The 27708-nt window shown below is 49.2% G+C and overlaps 1 protein-coding gene across 2 annotated transcripts in view; it reads left to right on the plus strand.

Annotated features, from left to right (window-relative positions):
- THOC2 (THO complex subunit 2) overlaps nucleotides 1–27708 on the plus strand; it is a 900323-nt gene that overhangs the window by 223200 nt on the left and 649415 nt on the right. For both annotated transcript variants that reach the window (XM_069211944.1, XM_069211952.1), the window contains exon 14: nucleotides 27022–27152. In XM_069211944.1, the coding sequence (XP_069068045.1) occupies nucleotides 27022–27152 (131 nt within the window). The remainder of the gene's footprint in view (nucleotides 1–27021; nucleotides 27153–27708) is intronic.

Consider the following 27708-nt stretch of genomic DNA (forward strand, 5'->3'; position numbering starts at 1 on the left):
AAACTTAACCGACTATCTGTGTAGGCTGACTGGTTCCAGCAGCCTGCCACACTAGAGACATGTTGCTGGCCCCATGGGGAGAGTGCCTTTGTCACTCTGAGGCCAGTAACAAAGCCTGCACTGGGGGGAGATGCTAACACCTCCCCCAGGCAGGAGCTGTAACACCTGGCGGTGAGCCTCAAAGGCTCACCCCTTTGTCACAGCACCGCAGGACACTCCAGCTAGTGGAGTTGCCTGCCCCCTCCGGCCCCGGCCCCCACTTTTGGCGGCAAGGCCGGAGAAAATAATGAGAATAACAAGGAGGAGTCACTGGCCAGTCAGGACAGCCCCTAAGGTGTCCTGAGCTGAGGTGACTCTAACTTTTAGAAATCCTCCATCTTGCAGATGGAGGATTCCCCCAATAGGATTAGGGATGTGACCCCCTCCCCTTGGGAGGAGGCACAAAGAGGGTGTACTCACCCTCAGGGCTAGTAGCCATTGGCTACTAACCCCCCAGACCTAAACACGCCCTTAAATTTAGTATTTAAGGGCTACCCTGAACCCTAGAAAATTAGATTCCTGCAACAACAAGAAGAAGGACTGCCTAGCTGAAAAACCCCTGCAGAGGAAGACCAGAAGACGACAACTGCCTTGGCTCCAGAAACTCACCGGCCTGTCTCCTGCCTTCCAAAGATCCTGCTCCAGCGACGCCTTCCAAAGGGACCAGCGACCTCGACATCCTCTGAGGACTGCCCCTGCTTCGAAAAGACAAGAAACTCCTGAGGACAGCGGACCTGCTCCAAGAAAGGCTGCAACTTTGTTTCCAGCAGCCTTGAAAGAACCCTGCAAGCTCCCCGCAAGAAGCGTGAGACTTGCAACACTGCACCCGGCGACCCCGACTCGGCTGGTGGAGATCCAACACCTCAGGAGGGACCCCAGGACTACTCTGATACTGTGAGTACCAAAACCTGTCCCCCCTGAGCCCCCACAGCGCCACCTGCAGAGGGAATCCCGAGGCTTCCCCTGACCGCGACTCTTTGAATCCTAAATCCCGACGCCTGGGAGAGACCCTGCACCCGCAGCCCCCAGGACCTGAAGGACCGGACTTTCGTTGGAGAAGTGACCCCCAGGAGTCCCTCTCCCTTGCCCAAGTGGAGGTTTCCCCGAGGAAGCCCCCCTTGCCTGCCTGCAGCGCTGATGAGATCCCTTGATCTCTCATTGACTTCCATTGCGAACCCGACGCTTGTTCTAACACTGCACCCGGCCGCCCCCGCGCCGCTGAGGGTGAAATTTCTGTGTGGGCTTGTGTCCCCCCCCCCCCCCGGTGCCCTACAAAACCCCCCTGGTCTGCCCCCTGAAGACGCGGGTACTTACCTGCTGGCAGACTGGAACCGGGGCACCCCCTTCTCTCCATTGGAGCCTATGCGTTTTGGGCACCACTTTGAACTCTGCACCTGACCGGCCCTGAGCTGCTGGTGTGGTAACTTTGGGGTGGCTCTGAACCCCCAACGGTGGGCTACCTTGGACCAAGAACTGAACCCTGTAAGTGTCTTACTTACCTGGTAAAACTAACAAAAACTTACCTCCCCCAGGAACTGTGAAAATTGCACTGTGTCCACTTTTAAAATAGCTATTTGTGAATAACTTGAAAAGTATACATGCAATTGAAATGATTCAAAGTTCCTAATGTACTTACCTGCAATACCTTTCAAACAAGATATTACATGTTAAATTTGAACCTGTGGTTCCTAAAATAAACTAAGAAAAGATATTTTTCTATACAAAACCTATTGGCTGGATTTGTCTCTGAGTGTGTGTACCTCATTTATTGTCTGTGTATGTACAACAAATGCTTAACACTACTCCTTGGATAAGCCTACTGCTCGACCACACTACCACAAAATAGAGCATTAGTATTATCTCTTTTTACCACTATTTTACCTCTAAGGGGAACCCTTGGACTCTGTGCATGCTATTCCTTACTTTGAAATAGCACATACAGAGCCAACTTCCTACATTGGTGGATCAGCGGTGGGGTACAAGACTTTGCATTTGCTGGACTACTCAGCCAATACCTGATCACACGACAAATTCCAAAATTGTCATTAGAAATTGATTTTTGCAATTTGAAAAGTTTTCTAAATTCTTTAAAGTCCTGCTAGGGCCTTGTGTTAGTCCCTGTTAGCCTTTTCTTTTAGAGTTTAAAAGTTTGGTAAAAGTTTGAATTAGATTCTAGAACAAGTTTTAGATTCTTAAAAAGTATTCCAACTTTTAGAAGCATAATGTCTAGCACAGATGTGAATGTGGTGGAACTCGACACCACACCTTACCTCCATCTCCAGATGAGAGAGCTAAGGTCACTCTGTAACATAAGAAAAATAACAATGGGCTCCAGACCTACCAAAGCACAGCTCCAGGAGCTGTTGGCAGAGTATGATAGAGCCAACCCCTCTGTGGATAACACAGAGGAAGAGGATAGTGAACTGGAGGAAGAATCCCCTCCACCAGTCCTATCTAGGGAGAACAGGGCTTCTCAAGCCCTGACTCCAAACATAATAGTCAGAGATGCTGGCTCCCTCACAGGAGGGTCCAACCTCTCTGAAATCACTGAGGATAACTCCAGTGAAGAGGACATCCAGTTAGCCAGGATGGCCAAAAGATTGGCTTTGGAAAAACAGATCCTAGCCATAGAAAGGGAAAGACAAGAGATGGGCCTAGGACCCATCAATGGTGGCAGCAACATAACTAGGGTCAGAGATTCTCCTGACATGTTGAAAATCCCCAAAGGGATTGTAACTAAATATGAAGATGGTGATGACATCACCAAATGGTTCACAGCTTTTGAGAGGGCTTGTGAAACCAGAAAAGTGAACAAATCTCACTGGGGTGCTCTCCTTTGGGAAATGTTCACAGGAAAGTGTAGGGATAGACTCCTCACACTCTCTAAAAAAGATGCAGAATCTTATGACCTCATGAAGGGTACCCTGATTGAGGGCTTTGGATTCTCCACTGAGGAGTATAGGATTAGATTCAGGGGGGCTCAAAAATCCTCGAGCCAGACCTGGGTTGACTTTGTAGACTACTCAGTAAAAACACTAGATGGTTGGATTCAAGGAAATGGTGTAAATGATTATGATGGGCTGTACAATTTATTTGTGAAAGAACACCTATTAAGTAATTGTTTCAATGATAAACTGCATCAGCATCTGGTGGACCTAGGACCAATTTCTCCCCAAGAATTGGGAAAGAAGGCGGACCATTGGGTCAAGACTAGGGTGTCCAAAACTTCCACAGTGGGTGACCAAAAGAAAGGGGTCACAAAACCTCCCCAGGGGAAAGGTGGTGAGACAGCCAAAAATAAAAATAGTAAAGAGTCTTCTACAGGCCCCCAAAAACCTGCACAGGAGGGTGGGCCCAGAGCCTCTTCACAAAACAATCCAGGGTACAAGGGTAAAAACTTTGATCCCAAAAAGGCCTGGTGTCGAAACTGTAGTCAGTCTGGACACCAAACTGGAGACAAGGCCTGTCCCAAGAAAGATACCACTTCTAACTCCCATCCAGCTAAAACTGGAATGGCCAGTCTCCAAGTGGGATCAACAGTGTGCCCAGAGCAAATCAGGTGTCACACTGAAGCTACATTAGTCTCTGAGGGTGGGGTGGATTTAGCCACACTGGCTGCCTGGCCCCCTAACATGCAAAAATACAGGCAGCAGCTCTTAATTAATGGGACAAGTGTAGAGGGCCTGAGGGATACAGGTGCCAGTGTCACCATGGTGACAGAGAAACTGGTTTCCCCTGGCCAATACCTGACTGGACAAACCTATCCAGTCACCAATGCTGACAATCAAACTAAAGTACATCCCATGGCAATGGTAACTTTAGAATGGGGAGGGGTCAATGGCCTGAAACAGGTGGTGGTCTCCTCAAATATCCCAGTAGACTGTTTGCTTGGAAATGACCTGGAGTCCTCAGCATGGGCTGAGGTAGAACTGAAAACCCATGCAGCCATGCTGGGTATCCCTGAACTGGTGTGTGTCAAGACTAGGGCACAGTGCAAGGCACAGGGTGAAAAAGTAGAGCTGGAGTCTGGAAAAATGGCCCAGCCTACCAAGAGAAAAGGAAAGTCAGCTGGGAAACCAGCTGCAACACAACACCAAAAAGAGAACCTCTCTTCTCAGGAAGAAGTTCTGCCCTCTGAGGGAACTGAGCCTATGGAGCTGGAACCTTATCAGGTTGAGCTCTTGGGCCCAGGGGGACCCTCAAGGGAAGAGTTGTGTAAGGGACAAGAAACCTGTCCCTCTCTTGAAGGCCTTAGGCAGCAAGCTGCTGAAGAGTCCAAAGGCAAGAAAAATGGAACACATAGGGTCTATTGGGAAGATGGACTCCTGTACACTGAGGCAAGAGATCCCAAACCTGGTGCCACTAGGAGAGTGGTAGTGCCTCAGGGTTTCAGAGAGTTTATTCTGACCTTAGCCCATGATATTCCCCTTGCTGGGCATTTGGGACAAACCAAGACGTGGGAGAGGTTAGTCAACCACTTCTACTGGCCCAATATGTCCCAGAAGGTTAAGGAGTTTTGCCTCTCCTGCCCCACCTGTCAATCCAGTGGTAAGACAGGTGGGCACCCAAAGGCCCCCCTCATTCCACTTCCAGTGGTGGGGGTCCCCTTTGAAAGAGTGGGTGTGGACATAGTTGGTCCACTAGAACCTCCCACAGCCTCAGGAAATATGTACATCCTAGTAGTAGTGGATCATGCTACTAGGTATCCTGAAGCTATTCCCCTTAGGTTGACTACTGCCCCTGCAGTAGCCAAGGCCCTCATTGGTATCTTTACCAGAGTGGGTTTTCCTAAGGAAGTGGTGTCTGACAGAGGTACCAACTTCATGTCAGCATACCTAAAACACATGTGGAATGAGTGTGGAGTGACTTACAAATTCACTACACCATATCATCCACAAACTAATGGCCTTGTTGAGAGATTCAACAAGACATTAAAGGGCATGATCATGGGGCTCCCAGAAAAACTCAAAAGGAGATGGGATGTCCTCCTGCCATGTCTGCTTTTCGCTTACAGAGAGGTGCCTCAGAAGGGAGTAGGATTCTCACCCTTTGAACTTCTGTTTGGCCACCCTGTAAGGGGACCACTTGCTCTTGTTAAAGAAGGCTGGGAGAGACCTCTTCATGAGCCTAAACAAGACATAGTGGACTATGTACTTGGCCTTCGCTCAAGAATGGCAGAGTACATGGAAAAGGCAAGTAAAAACCTTGAGGCCAGCCAACAACTCCAGAAGTTGTGGTATGACCAAAAGGCTGCACTGGTTGAATTCCAACCAGGGCAGAAAGTCTGGGTTCTGGAGCCTGTGGCTCCCAGGGCACTCCAGGACAAATGGAGTGGCCCTTACCCAGTACTAGAAAGGAAGAGTCAGGTCACCTACCTGGTAGACCTGGGCACAAGCAGGAGCCCCAAGAGGGTGATCCATGTGAACCGCCTTAAGCTCTTCCATGACAGGGCTGATGTAAATCTGTTGATGGTAACAGATGAGGACCAGGAAGCTGAGAATGAACCTCTACCTGATCTCCTCTCATCAGACCCTAAAGATGGCTCAGTAGATGGAGTGATCTACTCAGACACCCTCTCTAGCCAACAGCAGTCTGACTGCAGGAAGGTCCTGCAGCAGTTTGCTGAACTCTTTTCCCTAACCCCTGGTCAGACACACCTGTGTACCCATGATGTGGACACAGGAGACAGCATGCCTGTCAAAAACAAAATATTTAGACAGTCTGACCAAGTTAAGGAAAGCATCAAGGTGGAAGTCCACAAGATGCTGGAATTGGGAGTAATTGAGTACTCTGACAGCCCCTGGGCTAGCCCAGTGGTCTTAGTCCCCAAACCTCACACCAAAGAAGGAAAGAGAGAGATGAGGTTTTGTGTGGACTACAGAGGTCTCAACTCTGTCACCAAGACAGATGCTCATCCCATTCCTAGAGCTGATGAGCTAATAGACAAATTAGGGGCTGCCAAATTCTTAAGTACCTTTGACTTAACAGCAGGGTACTGGCAAATCAAAATGGCCCCTGGAGCAAAAGAAAAGACAGCATTCTCCACACCTGATGGGCATTATCAGTTCACTGTTATGCCCTTTGGTTTAAAGAATGCCCCTGCCACCTTCCAAAGGTTGGTGAATCAAGTCCTTGCTGGGCTGGAATCCTTTAGTGCAGCTTATCTTGATGATATTGCTGTCTTCAGCTCCACCTGGCAGGATCACCTGGTCCACCTGAAGAAGGTTTTGAAGGCTCTGCAATCTGCAGGCCTCTCTATCAAGGCATCCAAATGCCAGATAGGGCAGGGAACTGTGGTTTACTTGGGACACCTTGTAGGTGGAGGCCAGGTTCAGCCACTCCAGCCTAAGATCCAGACTATTCTGGACTGGGCAGCTCCAAAAACCCAGACTCAAGTCAGGGCATTCCTTGGCTTGACTGGGTACTACAGGAGGTTTGTGAAGGGATATGGATCCATTGTGACAGCCCTCACAGAACTCACCTCCAAGAAAATGCCCAAGAAAGTAAACTGGACTGTAGAATGCCAACAGGCCTTTGACACCCTGAAACAAGCTATGTGCACAGCACCAGTTCTAAAAGCTCCAGATTACTCCAAGCAGTTCATTGTGCAAACAGATGCCTCTGAACATGGGATAGGGGCAGTTTTGTCCCAAACAAATGATGATGGCCTTGACCAGCCTGTTGCTTTCATTAGCAGGAGGTTACTCCCCAGGGAGCAGCGTTGGAGTGCCATTGAGAGGGAGGCCTTTGCTGTGGTTTGGTCCCTGAAGAAGCTGAGACCATACCTCTTTGGTACTCACTTCCTAGTTCAGACTGACCACAGACCTCTCAGATGGCTGATGCAAATGAAAGGTGAAAATCCAAAACTGTTGAGGTGGTCCATCTCCCTACAGGGAATGGACTTTATAGTGGAACACAGACCTGGGACTGCCCATGCCAATGCAGATGGCCTTTCCAGGTTCTTCCACTTAGAAAATGAAGACTCTCTTGGGAAAGGTTAGTCTCATCCTCTTTCGTTTGGGGGGGGGGGGGTTGTGTAAGGAAATGCCTCCTTGGCATGGTTACCCCCTGACTTTTTGCCTTTGCTGATGCTATGTTTTGAATTGAAAGTGTGCTGAGGCCTGCTAACCAGGCCCCAGCACCAGTGTTCTTTCCCTAACCTGTACTTTTGATTCCACAATTGGCACACCCTGGCATCCAGATAAGTCCCTTGTAACTGGTACCTCTGGTACCAAGGGCCCTGATGCCAGGGAAGGTCTCTAAGGGCTGCAGCATGTATTATGCCACCCTAAGAGACCCCTCACTCAGCACAGACACACTGCTTACCAGCTTGTGTGTGCTAGTGAGAACAAACTGAGTAAGTCGACATGGCACTCCCCTCAGGGTGCCATGCCAGCCTCTCACTGCCTATGCAGTATAGGTAAGACACCCCTCTAGCAGGCCTTACAGCCCTAAGGCAGGGTGCACTATACCATAGGTGAGGGTACCAGTGCATGAGCAATGTGCCCCTACAGTGTCTAAGCAAAACCTTAGACATTGTAAGTGCAGGGTAGCCATAAGAGTATATGGTCTGGGAGTCTGTCAAACACGAACTCCAGAGCACCATAATGGCTACACTGAAAACTGGGAAGTTTGGTATCAAACTTCTCAGCACAATAAATGCACACTGATGCCAGTGTACATTTTATTGTAAAATACACCACAGAGGGCACCTTAGAGGTGCCCCCTGAAACTTAACCGACTATCTGTGTAGGCTGACTGGTTCCAGCAGCCTGCCACACTAGAGACATGTTGCTGGCCCCATGGGGAGAGTGCCTTTGTCACTCTGAGGCCAGGAACAAAGCCTGCACTGGGTGGAGATGCTAACACCTCCCCCAGGCAGGAGCTGTAACACCTGGCGGTGAGCCTCAAAGGCTCACCCCTTTGTCACAGCACCGCAGGACACTCCAGCTAGTGGAGTTGCCCGCCCCCTCCGGCCCCGGCCCCCACTTTTGGCGGCAAGGCCGGAGAAAATAATGAGAATAACAAGGAGGAGTCACTGGCCAGTCAGGACAGCCCCTAAGGTGTCCTGAGCTGAGGTGACTCTAACTTTTAGAAATCCTCCATCTTGCAGATGGAGGATTCCCCCAATAGGATTAGGGATGTGACCCCCTCCCCTTGGGAGGAGGCACAAAGAGGGTGTACTCACCCTCAGGGCTAGTAGCCATTGGCTACTAACCCCCCAGACCTAAACACGCCCTTAAATTTAGTATTTAAGGGCTCTCCCTGAACCTAGAAACTAGATTCCTGCAACAACAAGAAGAAGGACTGCCTAGCTGAAAACCCCTGCAGAGGAAGACCAGAAGACAACAACTGCCTTGGCTCCAGAAACTCACCGGCCTGTCTCCTGCCTTCCAAAGAACTCTGCTCCAGCGACGCCTTCCAAAGGGACCAGCGACCTCTGAATCCTCTGAGGACTGCCCTGCTTCGACGACGACAAGAAACTCCCGAGGACAGCGGACCTGCTCCAAAAAGACTGCAACTGTATCCAAAGGAGCAGCTTTAAAGAACCCTGCAATCTCCCCGCAAGAAGCGTGAGACATGCAACACTGCACCCGGCGACCCCGACTCGGCTGGTGGAGAACCAACACCTCAGGGAGGACCCCCGGACTACTCTACGACTGTGAGTACCAAAACCTGTCCCCCCTGAGCCCCCACAGCGCCGCCTGCAGAGGGAATCCCGAGGCTTCCCCTGACCGCAACTCTCTGAAACCTAAGTCCCGACGCCTGGAAAAGACCCTGCACCCGCAGCCCCCAGGACCTGAAGGACCGGACTTTCACTGCAGAAGTGACCCCCAGGAGTCCCTCTCCCTTGCCCAAGTGGAGGTTTCCCCGAGGAAGCCCCCCCTTGCCTGCCTGCAGCACTGAAGAGATCCCTTGATCTCTCATTGACTTCCATTGCGAACCCGACGCTTGTTCTAACACTGCACCCGGCCACCCCCGCGCCACTGAGGGTGAAATTTCTGTGTGGGCTTGTGTCCCCCCCCCTGGTGCCCTACAAAACCCCCCTGGTCTGCCCCCCGAAGACGCGGGTACTTACCTGCTGGCAGACTGGAACCGGGGCACCCCCTTCTCTCCATTGGAGCCTATGCGTTTTGGGCACCACTTTGAACTTTGGCGTGGCTCTGAACCCCCAACGGTGGGCTACCTTGGACCAAGAACTGAACCCTGTTAGTGTCGTACTTACCTGGTAAAACTAACAAAAACTTACCTCCCCCAGGAACTGTGAAAATTGCACTAAGTGTCCACTTTTAAAATAGCTATTTGTGAATAACTTGAAAAGTATACATGCAATTGAAATGATTCAAAGTTCCCAATGTACTTACCTGCAATATCTTTCAAACAATATTTTACATGTTAAATTTGAACCTGTGGTTCCAAAAATAAACTAAGACAATATATTTTTCTATACAAAACCTATTGGCTGGATTTGTCTCTGAGTGTGTGTACCTCATTTATTGTCTATGTTTATGTACAACAAATGCTTAACACTACTCCTTGGATAAGCCTACTGCTCGACCACACTACCACAAAATAGAGCATTAGTATTATCTCTTTTTACCACTATTTTACCTCTAAGGGGAACCCTTGGACTCTGTGCATGCTATTCCTTACTTTGAAATAGCACATACAGAGCCAACTTCCTACAACTGGTTTATGCACAGAGGGCACCAAATGTGCCCTTCAAAGCATACCAGTGGCTTGGGGAGGCTACCCCTCCCAAGCAAGTCACACCTATTTCCAAAGGGAGAGTGTGTTACCTCACTCTCCCAAAGGAAATCCTCTGTTCTGTCTTCCTGGACTTGATCAGATCAAGCAGCAGGAGGGCAGAAACCTGTCTGAGGGGTGGCTGGAGCTTGAGCTGCCGAGAAAACCCTGTAAAACTGGTGGTAGCAATGCTGGGGGTCCTCTAAGGTGACCCCAAAGTGCATGGAATCAATACTTGCAACTGTATTGGGGTATGATTCCGACATGTTTGATGCCAAACATGCCCAGGTTCGGACTTACCATTATGTAGCTGGACATACGTAATGACCTATGTCCAGTACACACGTACAATGGTGTCCCCGCATTCACAAAGTCCAGGAAGATGTATTTTGAGTTTGCTAGTGCAGGGGTGCCCTCACATACAGGTACCTGCGCCCTGTCCTCTGGGCTGAGAGGGCCTACCATAGTGGTGACTTCAAGTGACCTGGTGCAGTGACCTGTATTAAAAACGGGTGCATGCACCTGTTTCACACAGACAGCAATGGCAGGCCTGCACAACCCATTGCATGGGCTCCCTATAGGTGGCAGAATAACTCCTGCAGCCTAAAGGGATCACCTGGAACCCCAATGCCCTGGATACCTAGGTACCATACTAGAGACTTACATGGGGGGACCAGTAGGCCAATTGTGGGAAGAAAAAGGTACAGTTACCAAGTTAGGAGGGAGAGAGCATAATCACTGTGTAAGGAAATGCCTCCTTGGCATGGTTACCCCTGACTTTTTGCCTTTGCTGGTGCCAAGTTATGATTTGAAAGTGTGCTGAGGCCTGCTAAGCAGGCCCCAGCACCAGTGTTTTTTCCCTAACCTGTACCTTTGTTTCCACAATTGGCATACCCTGGCATCCAGGTAAGTCCCTTGTAACTGGTACCCCTGGTACCAAGGGCCCTGATGCCAGGGAAGGTCTCTAAGGGATGCAGCATGTCTTATGCCACCCTGGGGACCCCTCACTCAGCACAGACACACTGCTTGCCAGCTTGTGTGTGCTGGTGAGAACAAAACGAGTAAGTCGACATGGCACTCCCCTCAGGGTGCCATGCCAACCTCACACTGCCTATGCAGTATAGATAAGTCACCCCTCTAGCAGGCCTTACAGCCCTAAGGCAGGGTGCACTATACCACAGGTGAGGGCATAGGTGCATGAGCACTATGCCCCTACAGTGTCTAAGCAAAACCTTAGACATTGTAAGTGCAGGGTAGCCATAAGAATATATGGTCTGGGAGTCTGTCAAAAACGAACTCCACAGCTCCATAATGGCTACACTGAATACTGGGAAGTTTGGTATCAAACTTCTCAGAATAATAAACCCACACTGATGCCAGTGTTGGATTTATAAAAAAATGCACACAGAGGGCATCTTAGAGATGCCCCCTGTATTTTACCCAATTGTTCAGTGCAGGACTGACTGGTCTGTGCCAGCCTGCTGCTGAGAGACGGGTTTCTGACCCAATGCGGTGAGAGCCATTGTGCACTCTGAGGACAGAAACAAAGCCTGCTCTGGGTGGAGGTGCTTCACACCTCCCCCCTGCAGGAACTGTAACACCTAGCATTGAGCCTCAAAGGCTCAGGCTTCGTGTTACAATGCCCCAGGGCACTCCAGCTAGTGGAGATGCCCGCCAGCGACGCTTTCCCCAGGACCAGCGACCTCTGAATCCTCAGAGGACTGCCCTGCTTCCAAAAGACCAAGACCAAGAAACTCCCAAGGACAGCAGACCTGTTCAACAAAGACTGCAACTTTGTTTCCAGAGGAGCAGATTTAAAGACCCCTGCAATCCCCGCAAGAAGCGTGAGACTTGCAACACTGCACCCGGCGACCCCGACTCGACTGGTGAAGAAACAACGCTACAGGGAGGACCCCCCGGCGACTCCAAGACTGCGAGTAACGAAAGTTGTCCCCCCTGAGTCCCCACAGCGACGCCTGCAGAGGGAATCCCGAGGCTCCCCCTGACCGCGACTGCCTGAACTCCATTTCCCGACGGCTGGAAAAGACCCTGCACCCGCAGCCCCCAGGACCTGAAGGATCGGAACTCCAGTGCAGGAGTGACCCCCAGGCACACTCGGTTGCAGAACAAGTAGTCTTTAGCACCATTGTCGAGGACAGCAGGCAGGCTGGCGTGGCTCGAACCAAGTCAGTTGCTGGCCTTCTGTTCTTGCTTTTGTGACTCTTCAGTGTCTGTCGCCTTCTTTCAGGTTGGCAGGTCCTGGTATTAGGGGTCCCCTAATTTAGGGGCACTAAGGTGGGGGTGTGAAGGGTAATGGCCAATGGGCAGCTTACCCCTGGGGTCACTACGCACCCTAGATGAACACTTCCTTTGGGGAATGGGCATCACTCTGTTGCAGAATTCCTAATTCCACTACACACAAGATGGTGGATTTCCTAAGGCTATTTTCATTTCAGGCCGGTCACTCTAGAGGTGTGTCTAGCCTGCAAATACAACATGCCTCCTGGATAGCTAATTTTCCCGCCTGTCCAAGTGCAAAATGGGCCCTTGGTTAGGGGGGTTGGCATAAACTGTTTGAGGGAAGCCATATCTGCATACCAACTGTGGCCTTCTTTGAAGCTCCCCTGCTTTGGAATGTAGATTTGCAGGTCATCTTGTTGGAAGGGGTGTGTAAACACCCCTGCCTGAGCTTTTTCTGACTGCCCAAGATCAAAGGCTCTCACCCTTGAGGGTCAGAAGCTTGTCTGTTGGTGGGAGACTGGTAGAAACTAGTCAGTCAGCCCACCAGCAGTTGATAGGTTTTCAGGGGACACCTCTAATATGCCCTCTGGTTGCATGTATCAATAAATCCATCACTGGAATCAGTGAGGGTTTAATAATACCAGATATTTGATACCAAAAATCCCTATTTTCAGTGAAGCCAACATGTATCTGGGGAACTCGTATTGACTAGTGCCCATCACATACTTAAAATGGCTTCCCTGGTGTAGGAAGTTGGCTCTGTATGCACTATTTCAAAGTAAGAAATAGCATGCACAGAGTCCAAGGGTTCCCCTTAGAGGGAAGATAGTGGCAAAACGAGATAATTCTAATGCTCTATTTTGTGGTAGTGTGGTCGAGCAGTAGGCTTATCAGAGGGTAGTGTTAAGCATTTGTTGTACACACACAGGCAATAAATGGAGAACACACACTCAAAGAGAATTCCAGGCCAATAGGTTTTTATATAGAAAAATATATTTTCTTAGTTTATTTTAAGAACCACAGGTTCAAGATTTACAAACAATACTTTAAATGAAAGGTATTTCACTTGGGAACTTTAAGAACTTTTGTAGGAAGTTGGCTCTGTATGTGCTATTTCAAAGTAAGGAATAGCATGCACAGAGTCCAAGGGTTCCCCTTAGAGGTAAAATAGTGGTAAAAATAGATAATACTAATGCTCTATTTTGTGGTAGTGTGGTCGAGCAGTAGGCTTATCCAAGGAGTAGTGTTAAGCATTTGTTGTACATACACATAGACAATAAATGAGGTACACACACTCAGAGACAAATCCAGCCAATAGGTTTTGTATAGAAAAATATCTTTTCTTAGTTTATTTTAAGAACCATAGGTTCAAATTTAACATGTAATATCTTGTTTGAAAGGTATTGCAGATAAGTACATTAGGAACTTTGAATCATTTCAATTGCATGTATACTTTTCAAGTTATTCACAAATAGCTATTTTAAAAGTGGACACAGTGCAATTTTCACAGTTCCTGGGGGAGGTAAGTTTTTGTTAGTTTTACCAGGTAAGTACGACACTTACAGGGTTCAGTTCTTGGTCCAAGGTAGCCCACCGTTGGGGGTTCAGAGCAACCCCAAAGTTACCACACCAGCAGCTCAGGGCTGGTCAGGTGCAGAGTTCAAAGTGGTGCCCAAAACGCATAGGCTTCAATGGAGAGAAGGGGGTGCCCCGGTTCCAGTCTGCCAGCAGGTAAGTACCCGCGTCTTCGGAGGGCAGACCAGGGGGGTTTTGTAGGGCACCGGGGGGGACACAAGCCCACACAGAAATTTCACCCTCAGCGGCGCGGGGGCGGCCGGGTGCAGTGTTAGAACAAGCGTCGGGTTCGCAATGGAAGTCAATGAGAGATCAAGGGATCTCTTCAGCGCTGCAGGCAGGCCAGGGGGGGCTTCCTCGGGGAAACCTCCACTTGGGCAAGGGAGAGGGACTCCTGGGGGTCACTTCTCCAGTGAAAGTCTGGTCCTTCAGGTCCTGGGGGCTGCGGGTGCAGGGTCTTTTCCAGGCGTCGGGACTTAGGTTTCAGAGAGTCGCGGTCAGGGGAAGCCTCGGGATTCCCTCTGCAGGCGGCGCTGTGGGGGCTCGGGGGGACAGGTTTTGGTACTCAGTCGTAGAGTAGTCCGGGGGTCCTCCCTGAGGTGTTGGTTCTCCACCAGCCGAGTCGGGGTCGCCGGGTGCAGTGTTGCAAGTCTCACGCTTTTTGCAGGGAGATTGCAGGGTTCTTTAAAGCCGCTCCTTTGGATAAAGTTGCAGTCTTTTTGGAGCAGGTCTGCTGTCCTCGGGAGTTTCTTGTCGTCGTCGAAGCAGGGCAGTCCTCAGAGGATTCAGAGGTCGCTGGTCCCTTTGGAAGGCGTCGCTGGAGCAGAGTTCTTTGGAAGGCAGGAGACAGGCCGGTGAGTTTCTGGAGCCAAGGCAGTTGTTGTCTTCTGGTCTTCCTCTGCAGGGGTTTTCAGCTAGGCAGTCCTTCTTCTTGTTGCAGGAATCTAAAATCTTAGGTTCAGGGAAGCCCTTAAATACTAAATTTAAGAGCGTGTCTAGGTCTGGGGGGTTAGTAGCCAATGGCTACTAGCCCTGAGGGTGAGTACACCCTCTTTGTGCCTCCTCCCAAGGGGAGGGGGTCACATCCCTAATCCTATTGGGGGAATCCTCCATCTGCAAGATGGAGGATTTCTAAAAGTCAGTGTCACCTCAGCTCAGGGCACCTTAGGGGCTGTCCTGACTGGCCAGTGACTCCTCCTTTTTATTCTCATTATTTTCTCCGGCCTTGCCGCCAAAAGTGGGGGCCGGGGCCGGAGGGGGCGGGCAACTCCACTAGCTGGAGTGCCCTGCGGTGCTGTGACAAAGGGGTGAGCCTTTGAGGCTCACCGCCAGGTGTTACAGCTCCTGCCTGGGGGAGGTGTTAGCATCTCCACCCAGTGCAGGCTTTGTTACTGGCCTCAGAGTGACAAAGGCACTCTCCCCATGGGGCCAGCAACATGTCTCTAGTGTGGCAGGCTGCTGGAACCAGTCAGCCTACACAGATAGTCGGTTAAGTTTCAGGGGGCACCTCTAAGGTGCCCTCTGTGGTGTATTTTACAATAAAATGTACACTGGCATCAGTGTGCATTTATTGTGCTGAGAAGTTTGATACCAAATGTAGGAAGTTGGCTCTGTATGTGCTATTTCAAAGTAAGGAATAGCATGCACAGAGTCCAAGGGTTCCCCTTAGAGGTAAAATAGTGGTAAAAAGAGATAATACTAATGCTCTATTTTGTGGTAGTGTGGTCGAGCAGTAGGCTTATCCAAGGAGTAGTGTTAAGCATTTGTTGTACATACACATAGACAATAAATGAGGTACACACACTCAGACACAAATCCAGCCAATAGGTTTATAGAAAAATATCTTTTCTTAGTTTATTTTAAGAACCACCGGTTCAAATTCTACATGTAATATCTCATTTGAAAGGTATTGCAGGTAAGTACTTTAGGAACTTTAAATCATAAAAATTGCATGTATACTTTACAAGTTATTGACAAATAGCTATTTTAAAAGTGGACACTTAGTGCAATTTTCACAGTTCCTGGGGGAGGTAAGTTTTTGTTAGTTTTACCAGGTAAGTAAGACACTTACAGGGTTCAGTTCTTGGTCCAAGGTAGCCCACCGTTGGGGGTTCAGAGCAACCCCAAAGTCACCACACCAGCAGCTCAGGGCCGGTCAGGTGCAGAGTTCAAAGCGGTGCCCAAAACGCATAGGCTAGAATGGAGAGAAGGGGGTGCCCCGGTTCCGGTCTGCTTGCAGGTAAGTACCCGCGTCTTCGGAGGGCAGACCAGGGGGGTTTTGTAGGGCACCGGGGGGGACACAAGCCCACACAGGAATTTCACCCTCAGCAGCGCGGGGGCGGCCGGGTGCAGTGTAGAAACAAGCGTCGGGTTTGTAGTGTTAGTCTATGGGAGATCTCGGGATCTCTTCAGCGCTGCAGGCAGGCAAGGGGGGGGTTCCTCGGGGAAACCTCCACTTGGGCAAGGGAGAGGGACTCCTGGGGGTCACTTCTCCAACGAAAGTCCGGTCCTTCAGGTCCTGGGGGCTGCGGGTGCAGGGTCTCTCCCAGGCGTCGGGATTTAGGATTCAAAGAGTCGCGGTCAGGGGAAGCCTCGGGATTCCCTCTGCAGGTGGCGCTGTGGGGGCTCAGGGGGGACAGGTTTTGGTACTCACAGTATCAGAGTAGTCCTGGGGTCCCTCCTGAGGTGTTGGATCTCCACCAGCCGAGTCGGGGTCGCCGGGTGCAGTGTTGCAAGTCTCACGCTTCTTGCGGGGAGCTTGCAGGGTTCTTTCAAGGCTGCTGGAAACAAAGTTGCAGCCTTTCTTGGAGCAGGTCCGCTGTCCTCGGGAGTTTCTTGTCTTTTCGAAGCAGGGGCAGTCCTCAGAGGATGTCGAGGTCGCTGGTCCCTTTGGAAGGCGTCGCTGGAGCAGGATCTTTGGAAGGCAGGAGACAGGCCGGTGAGTTTCTGGAGCCAAGGCAGTTGTCGTCTTCTGGTCTTCCTCTGCAGGGGTTTTTCAGCTAGGCAGTCCTTCTTCTTGTTGTTGCAGGAATCTAATTTTCTAGGGTTCAGGGTAGCCCTTAAATACTAAATTTAAGGGCGTGTTTAGGTCTGGGGGGTTAGTAGCCAATGGCTACTAGCCCTGAGGGTGGGTACACCCTCTTTGTGTCTCCTCCCAAGGGGAGGGGGGTCACAATCCTAACCCTATTGGGGGAATCCTCCATCTGCAAGATGGAGGATTTCTAAAAGTCAGAGTCACCTCAGCTCAGGACACCTTAGGGGCTGTCCTGACTGGCCAGTGACTCCTCCTTGTTATTCTCATTATTTTTCTCCGGCCTTGCCGCCAAAAGTGGGGGCCGGGCCGGAGGGGGCGGGCAACTCCACTAGCTGGAGTGTCCTGCGGTGCTGTGGCAAAGGGGTGAGCCTTTGAGGCTCACCGCCAGGTGTTACAGCTCCTGCCTGGGGGAGGTGTTAGCATCTCCACCCAGTGCAGGCTTTGTTACTGGCCTCAGAGTGACAAAGGCACTCTCCCCATGGGGCCAGCAACATGTCTCTAGTGTGGCAGGCTGCTGGAACTAGTCAGCCTACACAGATAGTCGGTTAAGTTTCAGGGGGCACCTCTAAGGTGCCCTCTGGGGTGTATTTTGCAATAAAATGTACACTGGCATCAGTGTGCATTTATTGTGCTGAGAAGTTTGATACCAAACTTCCCAGTTTTCAGTGTAGCCATTATGGTGCTGTGGAGTTCGTGTTTGACCGACTCCCAGACCATATACTCTTATGGCTACCCTGCACTTACAATGTCTAAGGTTTTGTTTAGACATTGTAGGGGTACCATGCTCATGCACTGGTACCCTCACCTATGGTATAGTGCACCCTGCCTTAGGGCTGTAAGGCCTGCTAGAGGGGTGTCTTACCTATACTGCATAGGCAGTGAGAGGCTGGCATGGCACCCTGAGGGGAGTGCCATGTCGACTTACTCGTTTTGTCCTCACTAGCACACACAAGCTGGCAAGCAGTGTGTCTGTGCTGAGTGAGAGGTCCCCAGGGTGGCATAAGACATGCTGCAGCCCTTAGAGACCTTCCTTGGCATCAGGGCCCTTGGTACCAGAAGTACCAGTTACAAGGGACTTATCTGGATGCCAGGGTCTGCCAATTGTGGATACAAAAGTACAGGTTAGGGAAAGAACACTGGTGCTGGGGCCTGGTTAGCAGGCCTCAGCACACTTTCAATTGTAAACATAGCATCAGCAAAGGCAAAAAGTCAGGGGGCAACCATGCCAAGGAGGCATTTCCTTACACAACCCCCCCCCCCCAAACGAAAGAGGATGAGACTAACCTTTCCCAAGAGAGTCTTCATTTTCTAAGTGGAAGAACCTGGAAAGGCCATCTGCATTGGCATGGGCAGTCCCAGGTCTGTGTTCCACTATAAAGTCCATTCCCTGTAGGGAGATGGACCACCTCAACAGTTTAGGATTTTCACCTTTCATTTGCATCAGCCATTTGAGAGGTCTGTGGTCAGTTTGAACTAGGAAGTGAGTCCCAAAGAGGTATGGTCTCAGCTTCTTCAGGGACCAAACCACAGCAAAGGCCTCCCTCTCAATGGCACTCCAACGCTGCTCCCTGGGGAGTAACCTCCTGCTAATGAAAGCAACAGGCTGGTCAAGGCCATCATCATTTGTTTGGGACAAAACTGCCCCTATCCCATGTTCAGAGGCATCAGTCTGCACAATGAACTGCTTAGAATAATCTGGAGCTTTTAGAACTGGTGCTGAGCACATTGCTTGTTTCAGGGTGTCAAAGGCCTGTTGGCATTCCACAGTCCAGTTCACTTTCTTGGGCATTTTCTTGGAGGTGAGTTCAGTGAGGGCTGTCACAATGGATCCATATCCCTTCACAAACCTCCTGTAATATCCAGTCAAGCCAAGGAATGCCCTGACTTGGGTCTGGGTTTTTGGAGCTACCCAGTCCAGAATAGTCTGGATCTTGGGTTGGAGTGGCTGAACTTGGCCTCCACCTACAAGGTGGCCCAAGTAAACCACAGTTCCCTGCCCTATCTGGCATTTGGATGCCTTGATAGAGAGGCCTGCAGATTGCAGAGCCTTCAAAACCTTCTTCAGGTGGACCAGGTGATCCTGCCAGGTGGAGCTAAAGACAGCAATATCATCAAGATAAGCTGTGCTAAAGGACTCCAAGCCAGCAAGGACTTGATTCACCAACCTTTGGAAGGTGGCAGGGGCATTCTTTAAACCAAAGGGCATAACAGTAAACTGATAATGCCCATCAGGTGTGGAGAATGATGTTTTCTCTTTTGCTCCAGGTGCCATTTTTATTTGCCAGTACCCTGCTGTCAAGTCAAAGGTACTTAAGAATTTGGCAGCACCTAATTTATCTATGAGCTCATCAGCTCTTGGAATTGGATGAGCATCTGTCTTGGTGACAGAATTGAGCCCTCTGTAGTCCACACAAAACCTCATCTCTTTCTTTCCATCTTTGGTGTGAGGTTTGGGGACTAAGACCACTGGGCTAGCCCAGGGGCTGTCAGAGCGCTCAATTACTCCCAATTCCAGCATCTTGTGGACTTCCACCTTGATGCTTTCCTTAACATGGTCAGATTGTCTAAAGATTTTGTTCTGGACAGGCATGCTGTCTCCTGTGTCCACATCATGGGTACACAGGTGTGTCTGACCAGGGGTTAAGGAGAAGAGTTCAGGAAACTGTTGTAGGACTCTCCTACAATCAGCTTGCTGTTGGCCAGAGAGGGTGTCTGAGTAGATCACTCCATCTACTGTGCCATCTTTTGGGTCTGATGACAGAAGATCAGGGAGAGGTTCACTCTCTGCCTCCTGATCCTCATCTGTTACCATCAACAGATTCACATCAGCCCTGTCATGGAAGAGCTTAAGGCGGTTCACATGGATCACCCTCTTGGGGCTCCTGCTTGTGCCCAGGTCCACCAGGTAGGTGACCTGACTCTTCCTTTCTAGTACTGGGTAAGGGCCACTCCATTTGTCCTGGAGTGCCCTGGGAGCCACAGGCTCCAGAACCCAGACTTTCTGCCCTGGTTGGAACTCAACCAGTGCAGCCTTTTGGTCATACCAAAACTTCTGGAGCTGTTGGCTGGCCTCAAGGTTTTTGGTTGCCTTTTCCATGTACTCTGCCATTCTAGAGCGAAGGCCAAGTACATAGTCCACTATGTCTTGTTTAGGCTCATGGAGAGGTCTCTCCCAGCCTTCTTTAACAAGAGCAAGTGGTCCCCTTACAGGATGACCAAACAGAAGTTCAAAGGGTGAGAATCCTACTCCCTTCTGTGGCACCTCTCTGTAAGCGAAAAGCAGACATGGCAAGAGGACATCCCATCTCCTTTTGAGTTTTTCTGGGAGCCCCATGATCATGCCCTTTAATGTCTTGTTGAATCCCTCAACTAAGCCATTAGTTTGTGGATGGTAAGGTGTAGTGAATTTATAAGTCACTCCACACTCATTCCACATATGTTTCAGGTATGCTGACATGAAGTTGGTACCTCTGTCAGACACCACCTCCTTAGGGAAACCCACTCTGGTAAAGATACCAATGAGGGCCTTAGCTACTGCAGGGGCAGTAGTCGACCTAAGGGGAATAGCTTCAGGATACCTAGTAGCATGATCCACTACTACCAGGATATACATATTTCCTGAGGCTGTGGGAGGTTCCAGTGGACCAACTATGTCCACACCCACTCTTTCAAAGGGGACCCCCACCACTGGAAGTGGAATGAGGGGGGCCTTTGGGTGCCCACCTGTCTTACCACTGGCTTGACAGGTGGGGCAGGAGAGTCAAAACTCCTTAACCATGTTGGACATATTGGGCCAGTAGAAGTGGTTGACTAACCTCTCCCACGTCTTGGTTTGTCCCAAATGTCCAGCAAGGGGAATGTCATGGGCCAATGTTAGGATGAACTCTCTGAACAGCTGAGGCACTACCACTCTCCTAGTGGCACCTGGTTTGGGGTCTCTGGCCTCAGTGTACAGGAGTCCATCTTCCCAATAGACCCTATGCATTCCATTTTTCTTGCCCTTGGACTCTTCAGCAGCTTGCTGCCTAAGGCCTTCAAGAGAGGGACAGGTTTCTTGTCCCTTACACAGCTCCTCCCTTGAGGGTCCCCCTGGGCCTAAGAGCTCAACCTGATAAGGTTCAAGCTCCAAAGGCTCAGTTCCCTCAGAGGGCAGAACTTCTTCCTGAGAAGAGAGGTTCCCTTTCTTTTGCTGTGTTGCAGTTGGTTTCCCAACTGACTTTCCTGTTCTCTTGGTAGGCTGGGCCATTCTTCCAGACTCCAGCTCTACTTGTTCACCCTGTGCCTTGCACTGTGCTCTTGTTTTCACACACACCAGTTCAGGGATACCCAGCATTGCTGCATGGGTTTTTAGTTCTACCTCAGCCCATGCTGAGGACTCCAGGTCATTTCCAAGCAGACAGTCCACTGGGATATTTGAGGAGACCACCACCTGTTTCAGGCCATTGACCCCTCCCCATTCTAAAGTAACCATTGCCATGGGATGTACTTTTCTCTGATTGTCAGCGTTGGTGACTGTGTAAGTTTTTCCAGTCAGGTATTGGCCAGGGGAAACAAGTTTCTCTGTCACCATGGTGACACTGGCACCTGTATCCCTCAGGCCCTCTATTCTAGTCCCATTAATTAAGAGTTGCTGTCTGTATTTTTGCATGTTAGGCGGCCAGACAGCTAGTGTGGCTAAATCCACCCCACCCTCAGAAACTAGAGTAGCTTCAGTGTGGACCCTGATTTGCTCTGGGCACACTGTTGATCCCACTTGGAGACTAGCCATACCAGTGTTACCTGGATGGGAGTTTGGAGTGGAACCTTTCTTGGGACAGGCCTTGTCTCCAGTTTGGTGTCCATGCTGTTTACAGCTATGACACCAGGCCTTTTTGGGATCAAAGTTTTTACCCTTGTACCCATTGTTTTGTGAAGAGGCTCTGGGCCCACCCTCCTGTGCAGGTTTTTGGGGGCCTGTAGAAGACTCTTTACTATTTTTAGTTTTGGTTGTCTCATCACCCTTCCCCTGGGGAGTCTTTGTGACCCCTTTCTTTTGGTCACCCCCTGTTGAAGTCTTGGACACCCTTGTCTTGACCCAATGGTCCGCCTTCTTTCCTAATTCTTGGGGAGAAATTGGTCCTAGGTCTACCAGATGCTGATGCAGTTTATCATTGAAACAATTACTTAACAGGTGTTCTTTCACAAATAAATTGTACAGCCCATCATAATTACTTACACCACTGCCTTGAATCCAACCATCTAGTGTTTTCACTGAGTAGTCTACAAAGTCAACCCAGGTCTGGCTCGAGGATTTTTGAGCCCCCCTGAATCTAATCCTATACTCCTCAGTGGAGAATCCAAAGCCCTCAATCAGGGTACCCTTCATGAGGTCATAAGATTCTGCATCTTGTCCAGAGAGTGTGAGGAGTCTATCCCTACACTTTCCTGTGAACATTTCCCAAAGGAGAGCACCCCAGTGAGATCTGTTCACTTTTCTGGTTACACAAGCCCTCTCAAAAGCTGTGAACCATTTGGTGATGTCATCACCATCTTCATATTTAGTTACAATCCCTTTAGGGATTTTCAACATGTCAGGAGAATCTCTGACCCTATTTATGTTGCTGCCACCATTGATGGGTCCTAGGCCCATCTCTTGTCTTTCCCTCTCTATGGCTAGGATCTGTCTTTCCAAAGCCAATCTTTTGGCCATCCTGGCTAACTGGATGTCCTCTTCACTGGGGTTATCCTCAGTGATTTCAGAGGTGTTGGTCTCTCCTGTGAGGGAACCAGCATCTCTGACTATTATTTTTGGAGTCAGGGTTTGAGGGACCCTGTTCTCCCTAGATAGGACTGGTAGGGGGGAATTTTCCTCCAAGTCACTATCTTCTTCCTCTGAGTTGCCACCCTCAGAGGGGTTGGCCTTTTCAAACTCTGCCAAAAGCTCCTGGAGCTGTATTTTGGTATGTTTGGGGCCCATTGTTATTTTCTTTATTTTACAGAGTGACCTTAGCTCCCTCATCTTAAGATGGAGGTAAGGTGTGGTGTCGAGTTCCACCACAGTCACATCTGTGCTGGACATTTTGCTTCTAAAAGTTGGAATACTTTTTAAGAATCTACAACTGGTTCTAGAATCTAATTCAAACTTTTACAAACTTTTAAACTCTAAAAGAAATGCTAAACAGGATCTAACACAAGGCCCTAGCAGGTCTTTTAAGACTTTAGAAAACTTTTCAAATTGCAAAAATCAATTTCTAATGACAATTTTGGAATTTGTCGTGTGATCAGGTATTGGCTGAGTAGTCCAGCAAATGCAAAGTCTTGTACCCCACCGCTGATCCACCAATGTAGGAAGTTGGCTCTGTATGCGCTATTTCAAAGTAAGGAATAGCATGCACAGAGTCCAAGGGTTCCCCTTAGAGGTAAAATAGTGGTAAAAAGAGATAATACTAATGCTCTATTTTGTGGTAGTGTGGTCGAGCAGTAGGCTTATCCAAGGAGTAGTGTTAAGCATTTGTTGTACATACACATAGACAATAAATGAGGTACACACACTCGGAGACAAATCCAGCCAATAGGTTTATAGAAAAATATCTTTTCTTAGTTTATTTTAAGAACCACCGGTTCAAATTCTACATGTAATATCTCATTTGAAAGGTATTGCAGGTAAGTACTTTAGGAACTTTAAATCATAAAAATTGCATGTATACTTTACAAGTTATTGACAAATAGCTATTTTAAAAGTGGACACTTAGTGCAATTTTCACAGTTCCTGGGGGAGGTAAGTTTTTGTTAGTTTTACCAGGTAAGTAAGACACTTACAGGGTTCAGTTCTTGGTCCAAGGTAGCCCACCGTTGGGGGTTCAGAGCAACCCCAAAGTCACCACACCAGCAGCTCAGGGCCGGTCAGGTGCAGAGTTCAAAGCGGTGCCCAAAACGCATAGGCTAGAATGGAGAGAAGGGGGTGCCCCGGTTCCGGTCTGCTTGCAGGTAAGTACCCACGTCTTCGGAGGGTAGACCAGGGGGGTTTTGTAGGGCACCGGGGGGGACACAAGCCCACACAGGAATTTCACCCTCAGCAGCGCGGGGGCGGCCGGGTGCAGTGTAGAAACAAGCGTCGGGTTTGTAGTGTTAGTCTATGGGAGATCTCGGGATCTCTTCAGCGCTGCAGGCAGGCAAGGGGGGGGTTCCTCGGGGAAACCTCCACTTGGGCAAGGGAGAGGGACTCCTGGGGGTCACTTCTCCAACGAAAGTCCGGTCCTTCAGGTCCTGGGGGCTGCGGGTGCAGGGTCTCTCCCAGGCGTCGGGATTTAGGATTCAAAGAGTCGCGGTCAGGGGAAGCCTCGGGATTCCCTCTGCAGGTGGCGCTGTGGGGGCTCAGGGGGGACAGGTTTTGGTACTCACAGTATCAGAGTAGTCCTGGGGTCCCTCCTGAGGTGTTGGATCTCCACCAGCCGAGTCGGGGTCGCCGGGTGCAGTGTTGAAAGTCTCACGCTTCTTGCGGGGAGCTTGCAGGGTTTTTTCAAGGCTGCTGGAAACAAAGTTGCAGCCTTTCTTGGAGCAGGTCCGCTGTCCTCTGGAGTTTCTTGTCTTTTCGAAGCAGGGGCAGTCCTCAGAGGATGTCGAGGTCGCTGGTCCCTTTGGAAGGCGTCGCTGGAGCAGGATCTTTGGAAGGCAGGAGACAGGCCGGTGAGTTTCTGGAGCCAAGGCAGTTGTCGTCTTCTGGTCTTCCTCTGCAGGGGTTTTTCAGCTAGGCAGTCCTTCTTCTTGTAGTTGCAGGAATCTAATTTTCTAGGGTTCAGGGTAGCCCTTAAATACTAAATTTAAGGGCGTGTTTAGGTCTGGGGGGTTAGTAGCCAATGGCTACTAGCCCTGAGGGTGGGTACACCCTCTTTGTGTCTCCTCCCAAGGGGAGGGGGTCACAATCCTAACCCTATTGGGGGAATCCTCCATCTGCAAGATGGAGGATTTCTAAAAGTCAGAGTCACCTCAGCTCAGGACACCTTAGGGGCTGTCCTGACTGGCCAGTGACTCCTCCTTGTTATTCTCATTATTTTTCTCCGGCCTTGCCGCCAAAAGTGGGGGCCGGGCCGGAGGGGGCGGGCAACTCCACTAGCTGGAGTGTCCTGCGGTGCTGTGACAAAGGGGTGAGCCTTTGAGGCTCACCGCCAGGTGTTACAGCTCCTGCCTGGGGGAGGTGTTAGCATCTCCACCCAGTGCAGGCTTTGTTACTGGCCTCAGAGTGACAAAGGCACTCTCCCCATGGGGCCAGCAACATGTCTCTAGTGTGGCAGGCTGCTGGAACTAGTCAGCCTACACAGATAGTCGGTTAAGTTTCAGGGGGCACCTCTAAGGTGCCCTCTGGGGTGTATTTTGCAATAAAATGTACACTGGCATCAGTGTGCATTTATTGTGCTGAGAAGTTTGATACCAAACTTCCCAGTTTTCAGTGTAGCCATTATGGTGCTGTGGAGTTCGTGTTTGACCGACTCCCAGACCATATACTCTTATGGCTACCCTGCACTTACAATGTCTAAGGTTTTGTTTAGACATTGTAGGGGTACCATGCTCATGCACTGGTACCCTCACCTATGGTATAGTGCACCCTGCCTTAGGGCTGTAAGGCCTGCTAGAGGGGTGTCTTACCTATACTGCATAGGCAGTGAGAGGCTGGCATGGCACCCTGAGGGGAGTGCCATGTCGACTTACTCGTTTTGTCCTCACTAGCACACACAAGCTGGCAAGCAGTGTGTCTGTGCTGAGTGAGAGGTCCCCAGGGTGGCATAAGACATGCTGCAGCCCTTAGAGACCTTCCTTGGCATCAGGGCCCTTGGTACCAGAAGTACCAGTTACAAGGGACTTATCTGGATGCCAGGGTCTGCCAATTGTGGATACAAAAGTACAGGTTAGGGAAAGAACACTGGTGCTGGGGCCTGGTTAGCAGGCCTCAGCACACTTTCAATTGTAAACATAGCATCAGCAAAGGCAAAAAGTCAGGGGGCAACCATGCCAAGGAGGCATTTCCTTACACCAAACTTCCCAGTTTTCAGTGTAGCCATTATGGTGCTGTGGAGTTCGTGTAAAACAGACTCCCAGACCATATACCCTTTGGCTACCCTGCACTTACAATGTCTAAGGTTTTGCTTAGACACTGTAGGGGCACAGTGCTCATGCACTGGTACCCTCACCTATGGTATAGTGCACCCTGCCTTAGGGCTGTAAGGCCTGCTTGAGGGGTGTCTTACCTATACTGCATAGGCAGTGAGAGGCTGGCATGGCACCCTGAGGGGAGTGCCATGTCGACTTACTCATTTTGTTCTCACTAGCACACAGAAGCTGGTAAGCAGTGTGTCTGTGCTGGGTGAGGGGTCTTTAGGGTGGCATAATACATGCTGCAGCCCTTAGAGACCTTCCCTGGCATCAGGGCCCTTGGTACCAGAGGTACCAGTTACAAGGGACTTATCTGGGTGCCAGGGTGTGCCAATTGTGGAATCAAAAGTACAGGTTAGGGAAAGAACACTGGTGCTGGGGCCTGGTTAGCAGGCCTCAGCACACTTTCAATTCAAAACATAGCATCAGCAAAGGCAAAAAGTCAGGGGGTAACCATGCCAAGGAGGCATTTCCTTACAACTTTGAATTAGCAAAATAGCATATACAGTTTTCACACAAATGGCAATAAGCTATTTTAAAACTAGACAGAGCAATTTTCAACAGTTCAAAACATGAGAAAGTACCTTTCTGTGATGGGTCAAAGAAGCTTTTTTTGAACTGTTGACTTAAGAATTTCACCAGCACCAGTCCATTTGCTGTAGCTAACCAGAGCTCTATCGCAGTCTGCCTCCAATTGTGCGTAAGTCCTGGGCTGCTGTTTCCATAGACTATCATTGGAGTTTTGTGCTTTTTGGTGATACTTTAATAATTCATATCGCTGGTTTCCCTTATTGGATTTTTGGTTCTTGATTTTCTCTTTATTTTAAACTTGGTTGTGGAGTTTGTGTGTTTCATTTAACTTTTTCCACTGTGTGTGCACTGCTTAAATACTTTATACATTGCCTTTGATTTGATCCTGACTATTTCGTCTCACGTTATCAGGGATTAAGCACAGGTTTATTTATTTTGTCCTCTCCAAATAATCCACTTTCCTTCACTAACCAATAAGAATATGGTCAGACTTAAGAAGCCTTGACTTATTTTCTGCATTACTGCTATTCATCTATTTTCAAATGAAAGCCACATGTTGATTGTGCACTTTGCCACTGAGAGTATTCGAACCAAGCTTGCTTCGCATGTACTTGCTCTCAAACCAGCTACCCCCTTAGGATTGACTGAGGTTCTTTTTTCTGATGTATTTGACTTTTTACATAGGAAAGTAAATGCCTTTGTAATATGTGCTATTTCATTTCTTCTAGGAAGTACTGTTTAGTTGTTTGCTCAGTATCACAGACCAAGTATTGCTACCTTCTTTGTCATTGATGGAGGGCAATGCATGCATGTCTGAGGAACTATGGGGAATGTTCAAAACATTTCCATACCAGTACAGGTAAGCATTTTGAAATAAACCCTCTCAGTGCCTTTTTGAATAATTAAAATTTTGTTAAATAATACTGTGTATGTTTTAAAGATCAAATTAATTTCTTAATTTCACTTGCCAAATTTTTGTCTGTTTCTTATTATCCGAGTTGGAGCCAGAATTAACACATACAATGGAGCCAGTATGTCGACACTTGGCAAGATAAATTTTCTTTGACGCGATCAGTCCTGACCGACACAATTTTTTGAAGTGACCACTACTTAAACAGGGTCTCTTTTTGCTGGTCTTAAAATGCTAAATAAGCAAATAAACTAGCCTTCAGTTTCTTACTGAGTTCTGTAACTTAAGATACCTATCTTCTGCCATTTCGAAGGTTCATTCAGGACGGGGAAGGCTGAACTGAAGAGGAACAACTTCCCTTTGTGAAAAGCCAGAATTTTCACTGTCAACACTTTTTTTGTAAAGAGTTCCCCTTGGGGAATAACCAGAATTTGCCGACTGTCAGTAAAGCTTGATATTTACTGCAAAGTAGCTTAGTAGGAACATAATGCTTGAGTTTAGAGGT

Source organism: Pleurodeles waltl, chromosome 2_1 (assembly GCF_031143425.1).
Source record: "Pleurodeles waltl isolate 20211129_DDA chromosome 2_1, aPleWal1.hap1.20221129, whole genome shotgun sequence".
Lineage (NCBI taxonomy): Eukaryota > Metazoa > Chordata > Amphibia > Caudata > Salamandridae > Pleurodeles > Pleurodeles waltl.